Source organism: Cyprinodon variegatus, unplaced genomic scaffold (genome assembly GCF_000732505.1).
Source record: "Cyprinodon variegatus isolate N-32 unplaced genomic scaffold, C_variegatus-1.0 Scaffold332, whole genome shotgun sequence".
NCBI classification, from domain to species: Eukaryota; Metazoa; Chordata; class Actinopteri; order Cyprinodontiformes; family Cyprinodontidae; genus Cyprinodon; species Cyprinodon variegatus.
Window position 1 is genome coordinate 834,875 of NW_015150785.1, and position 9,966 is coordinate 844,840.

Here is a 9,966-nt window from a genome sequence, read left to right on the forward strand (position 1 = left end):
CTGAAAAAAAAAAAAAAAGTTAACTGATTTTTTTATTCTATTTCAGTTTAATACTTCAATCTCAGAATTCTGACTGAATTCTGACAATAAAAAAAGTCAGAATTCTGACTTTAATATCAGAATTCTGATTGAATTCTGACTGAATTCTGACAATAAAAAAAGTCAGAATTCTGAGAAAAAAAAGTCAGAATTCTTAGATTAAAGTCAGAATTCTGACTTTTTTCCCATACAATACTGAAATAAAATAAAAAAAATCAGTTAACTTTTTTTTTTTTCAGTGGCCCTAATCCTCTTCCATAACCAGGAATCAGAATGAGAAATACTTTAATAATACAAGGGAGAAATGACTTTTGTTACATGACCCCATATATAATAGAGTGACTATAGGACCACTTTGATAGAACACAATTTAATAAAATTAAGGGGTCCCCAGGGGTCCCATCCATTTCTGTCACACTTACAGGCCGACAACCTCTTGACACCTGTTAGGCCCCCTATGCCATCGTAGATTAGGATGTCTTTTTGGAGATGTAATGGTGAGAAAAATTCCTCTTAAACCTACCTGATCCTGAAGTGACTTACCGCACTGGACCGTATTTATACCGCAACATATGTCAGATTTCAACATCTTAGTGAGGCGTTTAAACACCACACCAATAGCAAAGCAGACAGTGGTACTTTTAATTACTATGTTAATAACTGTGTATAGTTCATTAGACTGGTGGTAAAAAATACACTCAAACCGCAATAAAGATCTTATAAGAACGTATTTGAGTAATTTATTTTTTACAATACGACTTGGAATTATGGGTAACCCAGAGCGTAGATTAAACCTGTTGGTTTGATTGGCATCATCTTATGGCCTATTGTCGTGTCATTACAGCATTGTCCAGCAGTCAATGGGCGAGAGGCGGGGTCCACCCTGGACAGGCCACCAGTCCATGGGAGGGCAACACAGAGACAAACAAACATTCACAAACACACTCACACCTAAGGAGAATTTAGAGAAGCTAATTAATCTAACCTGGAGAGAACCCATGCATGCTCAGGGAGAACATGCAAACTCCATGCAGACTCCAGGCAGAGAATTGAACCCAGAACCTTCTTGCTGCAAGGCAGCAGTGCTACCCACTGTGCCACTGAGCAGCACTAACTAATCACTATTTTTCAAACATTTGTTAAAACATTTTATTTCCATTGATTTTTTATTTTTGGTAAATTTGTTTAGCATTTTATAAGCACATTTATATGTATGTAATTTTTACAAATTATTAAGATAAAAAATGCTTTTATGAAATATGTTTTGTTTTTTTTTAGTTTTTACAGCACTAGCACCTCCTACCTTTTGTATGGACAGTATTCTGACAGCAAAGGGGGCATTGGAGGGGGAGAGACACACAGGAAAGGACCAAAGGTCAGATTCGAACCCAGGTCACCACAGGTACACAGATATTAAATGGCAAAGCAGTCAAATCAACAATATAATTTCAGTAATTTTAGTCATAGAACAATGGCAGATCTTCCTTTTTTTGCCGCTAGGTCCTAATCATGAGATAATGTTTACCATTGCTGTCATATGGAGGCTTAGATATATTGGTCACCACTAGGAGGATTAGAAAAAAAAAATACTGAGCTTTTAAATGAAGTTTTATAAACTATAAAGTTAAACTATCAAGCTAAACTGTATGAATCTTTTATTAACTAAGCAGAATATTTACGATATGCAGAAAACTGGTCTGTAAGAATATATGAAAAGGTATAAATCACCCATAAAATTCAAGATACAAATGCACTTTCACATTTGCATTTGAACGCCCTAAAGCAATACATGATTATATTCTGCTGGAACATTATGGCTGGAAATTCTGAGCTTTGAATGCTGATGTTCCTGTTTTTTCTTTCTTATTATTTCACTTAGTGTATATGATTTTTACTGTGGTGTCTTCTTTTGAGATATGAATAAAAATGAATGATTAAAAAACAAAAATAAAAGCAAAAATAAATATTAATTCAGTTTGAAACAAAATATTTAGATAGTGACAGATATATATAGATATCTATGATGTGAGGAAGCGCTGCAACACATCCATGGACCCCTCCTGATCTCCTCTTTGGGGCCATCACTGTATAAACTGAGGAGAAATGACTGAAAGAGAACCCCAGACCACTTCACCTGCTTTGATGAAGTGACTGCCACTGCTGCTTGAGAGTCATAAATATTTAAGAAGCGTGTAATCTGAAACGTTTGTGGGGAATTTTGAAGGAGTCACTCAATCCACGGCTGAAACACTGGCTGCCACAGGGTTTGTAAATCTAATTAGGACATCGGATACTCCCTCATTGGACCGTATCTGATTACTGACACAAGATGACAGTTTTTTGAACAGTGCCTCCACATTTTTGATACCATTTTAACTCCAACTAATTGACTTTACACAGTCCGTGACGTGTAAGAACAAAAAACAAACAAAACAAGACAAACAAATTTAAGATAAAATGATTGACATATATTGTGATCTCCAAGTATATTAGGGTCAGAACAATGGATTGGTTTACTGTTCCTCCTTTTATGGACAATGGCTCCCTCTAGTGGTCATAGGTGAGAAACATGTTGCTAACCATGCCCCACCCTGGAAAAACAATCTAGAAATAAATAAAAATGTGTTAAATTAAGTGTATTTACCATTAATTTCAGTATGTAATTGTGATAGTTTGCCAATGGAATGAGTATTTTTTTACTCTTAGAATAAGATAATTAGTAAAAATGAACTTGAAATTAGACAAGGCAATTGCATTTTCTTATTTTAAGTGTAAATAATCTTGTTATATTGGCAAAATGTCTCTTTTAACTCCTCAATCCAAGAACAAATGCAATTATTTTAAGAAAAAATGACTTATCTAGATTTTGATTTTTTTTCCAGTGCAACGTCTTACACTGCAAAAACGATCTAGGAATAACTTAAAATTTCTTAAATTAAGTGTATTCCCCCTTAATTTGAGCAGGTAAATGAGATAGTTTGCCAATGGAATGAGTAATTTTACTCTTAAAATAAGAATATTAGATAGCATGCACTTGAAATAAGACAATGCAATTGTGTTTTCTTATTTTAAGTATAAATTGTCTTGTTCCATTGGCAAAATGTCTCTTTTACCTCCTCAATCCAAAAACAAATGCAATTATTTTAAGAAAAAATTACTTATTTAGATTTCGATTTTTTCCAGTGCAAAATCTTACAAACGTTTCAAAGTGTCTGCACAGGTGCTAAAGTTATAGATAAAACACTGACAGGAGGAGTGGGAAGCCATGCCAGATGTTGGTGTTGGTCCACTGGGTTTGATCAGATTTAAAATCATTGCTAAAGTCTACTGGAACTTTAATGGGGATAATCTTGATGATGGTAAGGAGCTGATAACCCAGCAGGATATGGCGGGTACCCAAACTTTCAAAAACTGTGGCACAGCTAGAACGTTTTACATGGAGGAGCAAAGATGTTACAGCTGGGTGGCAATGCTGGAACTAAATCTCTTATATGTTAAAGGAACACATCACAAGACTGATAGCAGCCATCGGTTTAGTGGATTTGAAGGTGATAATAGTTGTGCTATTCAGAAAAATGTCTCAAATACAGATTCCAATCTATACCGCACTGCAAGTTATAGAGGAAATAAATAGAAACCAGACTCTGTTGGATAGGCTGGATTCCCTCCAGTTCTGTTCGTCTTCATCAGTTACTTCTGCCTTCTTTTTCCCTCTGACTCTGAAATCTTCACCATTTTCAGCACTTATTGTAACGTCTTTTACATTCTCTAATTTCTTCAGTTGTTGTATTTTTAGTGCCCCCCTTCACCTCTGACCCTCTTGATTATTCTACTTTCCTCAAATCTTAGTTTGTTTTCTTTCTTCTCATGGGTGGGGGGCAGCTGGAGGTAAAAACCTCTACACTGGAGGGGCAGTTGCCTCCATTTGACCTCCTGTAGATCCATCTGTACAAAAAAAGGTGCAACCATCTGTAATTATCACCATTATGTTGGATGAACTGTAAACCTGAGCCTGAACCTCAGGGAATCTATGGAGTGTGCACTGCAAAAAATGTAAATCTAAATGAGTAATTTTTTCTTAAAATAAGTCATTTTTTTCTTGAATTGAGGAGGTAAGTGAGACACTTTGCCAATGGAACAAGAAAATGTACATTTAAAATAAGAAAAAATAACTGCATTGTCTTATTTCAAATGCATATTATCTAATTATCTTGTTCTAAGAGTAAAAATACTCATTCCATTGGCAAACTATCTCATTTACCTGCTCAAATTAAGAGTAAATTCCCTTAATTTAAGAATTTCTGTACTTATTTCTAGATTGTTTTTGCAGTGTGGTCAAAAAGAAGACGAGAGACTTTAGGCCCAAAGACGCAGACGAGCTGAGGGCAATTAAAGTAACTAGTTTCATAAACACTCCGTTAGGAAGCAAAGAGCATCAACATCCGACTACATGTTGCTACCATCCAGCACATGGACATCTTAGATAGTTGTTTTTTAGGTTTAGGCAGAAAATGTTCATTTAGAAAACTGTTTATTCTGTCCAAATTTTTAATACATTTTTAATCATGTTATGCGTTTATTTACATCACTATAGCTGTTTTTTTTTTTATAATTTCAGGCATGAAATCAGATGTTATGACCCAACAATTATTCAGTACTTGAGCAGCCAAGTTTCCAAAAACTATTTCACTTTTACTTAAGTAAGAAGATGTTAAAATATTAATACAATTACTAGAGGAAAGTGTTTGGGTAATGTACCCAACTCTGCTTATGAGTCTGATGTTACACTGTACTTTAAAATGGCAATAAGTAAACCAAAATCACAGAAATTCCCAGAAATAAACTGTACACAATATATCTGTGAATACTGAATGAAAGTTAGTTTCAATGATCTGATTTATAAAACTGTATGTATTAAAAACAGGAAATTCATATTTACTTTAGTTTTGTTTCAGCATGAACTGCCTCAGTAAACACAAAAAGTTGTAATTTAGAGAACAACAATTTTATTGACAGACTTTTAGCTATTTATCTATCAATGCATATATCAAACATTTTATTTTGAATTACTAGAAGCTTTGTTAAATAAGTGACAGAATCCAAACATTTTTCTCTTAAAGAAGCCAGAAACAGTTAAAGTAACAAGAGACTGTTGTTTAAATCACTGACTTATAAGAAAAAAAGATGCAAGCATCAATATAATTGAGTTAAAAGCAAAGAATAAATGATCAAACTCATTCTCTGTATTTATTAGACCTTACTTATATAAATCCCTGGCTACTTTCTCAGCCAATTATGTGCAGGGGCCCCAAATGCTTCAGGACTTTATCAGTGGACTGTTTATATGTTTCCTATCTCACCCCAACACACACACTCAGACATGAGGACAAACATGAAAACTTTTCAGTAGGATTGCCAGCAATGAAAGCTCCAACAGATCGTCAGGAATACCATCGTCAGAATACATCTAAGGGTAAGCGTCACATTATTCTAAGGCTTTAAACATACATAATGAATTATTTCGTTGTTAAAGGAGCTTTGGTTGTTTTTTATTTGTATGTATTCATTCAAATCAAATTATACTTTTGGTTAATGGGTTTTGCTCCAATATCATATGAACCTTCTAAAGGGAACAAACTCTGAAAAAAACGCTGAATCCAAACTTTTGATTTAGATTTTCCTCTCTGACCTGGTATTTTCTGATCCTGCTGTTTTTCCAGTTAACACACCGTCCACTCCATGTAGAAGGATGGCAAGATGGAAACTTTTACTCCATATGATGCTGATTTCATTGATGAGTTTATTGCAGCTGCAGATGGTAAACGGACAACAAGCGGCAGAAGAATCCTGCACTATTCAGATCCTTGTCCCTGGATTAAAAGGCATGCTTCTCACTCTGCACGATGTCTTACCAATCTTCAACACATCATTCATAATAAATGTGAAAATGAACTATGTCTGATTTGATTTTCTGCTGCTGAAGGAGAAGCGGGGCTAAAAGGAGAAAAAGGAGCTCCTGGCAGACCAGGAAGAGTCGGCCCTCTTGGAGAGAGCGGTAAACCTTACTGTTACTTTCTGAGTATTTGTTTTTTTAGACAAACGTTTGCTTGCTTAAAGCCTTTCTTCAATGTTTTAAGGCACGCCGCAGTAACTAGGGCAGAGATCACATTTCTGGTGCTGATAATGTGGTGTTAAGTAGCCAGAGATCTCCATGTGTTTACATTTGTGTAAAAAGCTGGAGGAGTAACAGTTAGTGGAATGCAGGATTATGGACAAGTGTTTACTGGAGAGATTAACGAGGAGTGAAGGATGTTTTTGGATGGGGATGACTCTCGATTAAAAACAGATTCTGATTAAGCCTGATTTTAAACCAGAATCTGAGATGAATAGCTTTTTATTTTATTTTATTTTTTTTAAAGCTTGGGATGTCTTTCAAAACATGCTGCTTTTTCAGGACAACCCGGAATCAAAGGACAAAAAGGAATTATGGGACATCATGGAAAATTTGGACCAAGAGGGATTAAAGGTAATACTTTACATAAACTCATGTATTTTATAAGACATTTCTTCTGTAATTTTCTGTTTTTTCACTTTAATTCACACAGGATACATAGAGGCTCAATTATAAATGATAATTTAATCAAAATACAGATTCTGTCATTATCTCCTGATCTGAATTTTTATTTTATTTTATTTATGAATTTTTTCATCAGGATTAACTAGTTGGAATACTTTTTCATTCCTGATTAAAATTTTTTTAGTTTTTTGCAGCTATGTTTAATTAACTGTGCTTATGTTGTTTATACGTAACCCGAGTGGAAACCAAAAAGCTATGATCAAAGCCCTGTCATTTTGGTTTGACCCGCTCCAAAACCATTCTCAATATTGTTATAGTGGCTCTTAAATTTATGAAGCTTCCTCCACAATGGAGAGCGTTCTGACCAGCTGTCTCACTGTGTGGTGTGGAGGATGCAGCGCCTCAGACTGGAAGGAAGTTAGAAGAGTGGTGAGAACAGCAGAGCAGATCATAAGGGTTCTTCTTCCCTCCATAAAAGACATTTCATCCCAGCGCTGCGTGTCCCAAACCCGTAACATTATCAGTGACCCCTCACACCCCCAACATGGTCTGTTTTCTCTAATACCCTCTGGGAAGAGACTTCGCAGCATTCGATGCAGGACCAGCAGATTCTGAAACAGCTTCTTCCCCACCGCCATCATACAGCTGAATATTGAAAAAACTGAATCATGTCACAGACTCCGCATCCCACTCATAACACCAAACTAAAATTCTGCATATATGCACCATACATATTTAATGCTCTGAACTTCCATACATTCAATAAGTTTTTTGCACCATGTTTTTTTTCTCCCTCACTGTTTACATCTCATCACTGCTGCATTTTAGGTAAAGCAAATGTTTTTGAAAGCAGTACAAAACAAAATTTTGTTTTTGTTACACTCTGTTGTATGGAAGTGAATCTGTGTCGCTGGGATTTGAATTTAAATTGCCACTGAAATTTAAATGTTGTATGTTTGTTCTTACTGTTTCAGTTTTAAAATATATTCAGAACACATTTTTGACCTAGAAAAAAATTCATTGTCATTATTTCTACACAGTTAAAATTTAATTTCTTATTTTCTCTTCAAGCTAAAAATTCACATTACTATTTCAAAGTGATTAGATTTTCAATATTTATTTTTCAGTTTAATTTTTTAGTGTTAAAAAAATCTGCATATAAAAAAAAATTCAACCTTTCAAAATTCAAACTCAGTATTTTCAGCCTCCTGAGATTCAACTGGCTCTATTTCACCGTCTTAAATTCAGCGTCTAAATTCAGTGTAAAAAGGGAAGGGGTTACTTCAGGTCACAGACATTAGCAATGGATTGTGGCGTCCAACAACCAGCCAATCCCGTTACGTTTTCTTAGTCACGTGACGTGACGCTTGCGGCGCTAATACTGAAGGAAAACCAGCATGACGGAGCCGGTCAAGCAAGCTAACGCTTCATGCTTTTTGTATGACATAAATGACCATTTTAAAAACTCAATTGTTGAAATCATATGTTGGGAAAACAACCAATTTATAGCAACTTCAATAGATTCTGTGTAAATGTTTATATTTGTATTTAAAACATAATAATAATAAAAAAAAAATCTTTATTTGCATTGCCAAATTTTTAATAACAATCATGCTGAGATAGATATAATATTTCACATGTTTAATTAAGTATATCTTCACCTCAGGGGTTAAAGGTGACCTGGGTGACCCTGGTCCACGAGGCCCCAATGGAGAGCCTGGTGAGATAAGCCATTTAATTCCGTTTAACGAAATTCATTTTAGTTGGCTGAGACAGGCGCATTTGATGAAAAATTCCCAGATTGTTAACCCTCACGTTCTTGCTTTATCATCAGGTGTTCCATGCGAGTGCACACCAATGAGAAAAATGATTGGAGAAATGGATATTGTTGTGGCCCAGCTGTCCTCAGAACTAAACTTCATTAAAAACGGTAAACTCTAAACATTCATGAATATCCTTCATAACTTTCTCTAAAAGCACTTTACATGTATTTGTGTCATCAAGCGTTTTTATGTTTGCTCAAAATGTTCGTTCTTCTATCACTGCTTGGCATGGCAATAAGAAATTTATAAAGAAATGAAGTGCTCATTTTTACAGCACTGCCCTCCCCTGCAGCTGTTGCAGGCATAAAAGAGACAGACAGTAAGGTGTATCTGTTGGTGAAGGAGGAGAAGAGCTACGCCGATGCAGAGGCTTACTGCCAGGCGAGGGGAGGGCACCTGGCCATGCCGAAGGACGACGGGGCCAATGCGCTCATCGCCGGCTATATAACAGAAGCAGGCCTGAGCAGAGTCTACATCGGGATTCACGACCTGGACCGTGAAGGAGTCTTCACCTACGTGGACGGATCTCCCATGACCACCTTCAGCAAATGGAGGAAAGGAGAACCCAACGATGCCTTTGACGATGAGGACTGTAGTGAGATGGTTGCCTCTGGGGAGTGGACTGATGTGGCGTGCCATCCTACAATGTTCTTCATTTGTGAATTTGATAAAAACTACATCTGATTTTGATCAGCAAAAAGAGATAAAACAAAAAAAACGCGACTAAATGTACCATTTGTGATGAAAAGTCCTGTAAATAGAAAAAACTCCAAAAACAACATGAAAGCCGTGAAAAAAAGCAGGGTGTTCTGTTTTATTATGCAGTAGTACTAGCAGTAACAAGCCATTTATTTGCAAGATCCTAAAGTTTGTTTTAAATTCTTATTCTAATCTTGTCCTCAGTACTATATTCTATAATTCTTCCACACTTCTGGCCACATATCAGTGTACTGAGTTTTTATGGTATGCAAATATTCTGTAAGTCTCTTTGACAAACAGGGTAAATAAGCAGAGAGCTATAGATTGTGTGGAAAAATATCCAATTAAAAAACACATTTTGGATTTGCTTGAGTGCGTTTAATCAAACAAATAGAATGCAGCATGTATTTATATTCAATATGATAAGATATGTGCAGGCTGCTATATAAATATCAATGGATACAAACAACATTAACAAGAAAAGGACATCATTTCTTACTGCTGAGCTGGGTGTTTTTATTTAATGCTGCAGCTGTTCAAAACCCTCAGACTGATTGTAACCAGAGGAGAAAAACTGCAGTAAAAACACTTTCTGTTTACCTGCAAGGAGGCCATGCTTGACAGAGATTTAAAAAGGGGATATTTTCACTTAATTTATGGCACTTTAAGATTTCAAAGTGTCATCATACTGCACTACTTGTGAGGAGTGGATGCTTGGACTGGATGTTAATCAATCGGGGCAAAAACAGAAGCAGTAAGAGAGTGTTTATAATCCAGTTTTATGCAAGCAGGTAAAAGGTTTTTATACAAAATAAGTTCAAAAATCGT

At 35.7% G+C, this 9,966-nt stretch overlaps 1 protein-coding gene across 1 annotated transcript; it reads left to right on the top strand.

Moving 5' to 3' along the window:
• The first annotated feature begins 5,413 nt into the window (after positions 1–5,413).
• Positions 5,414–9,458, top strand: colec11 (collectin subfamily member 11). Its single transcript, XM_015385172.1, has 7 exons — positions 5,414–5,512; positions 5,760–5,921; positions 6,023–6,094; positions 6,494–6,565; positions 8,283–8,336; positions 8,451–8,546; positions 8,732–9,458. Exons 1-7 carry the CDS (start codon positions 5,461–5,463, stop codon positions 9,121–9,123), a joined length of 900 nt encoding a protein of 299 aa, XP_015240658.1. The 5' UTR covers positions 5,414–5,460; the 3' UTR covers positions 9,124–9,458.
• Positions 9,459–9,966: the final 508 nt, after the last annotated feature.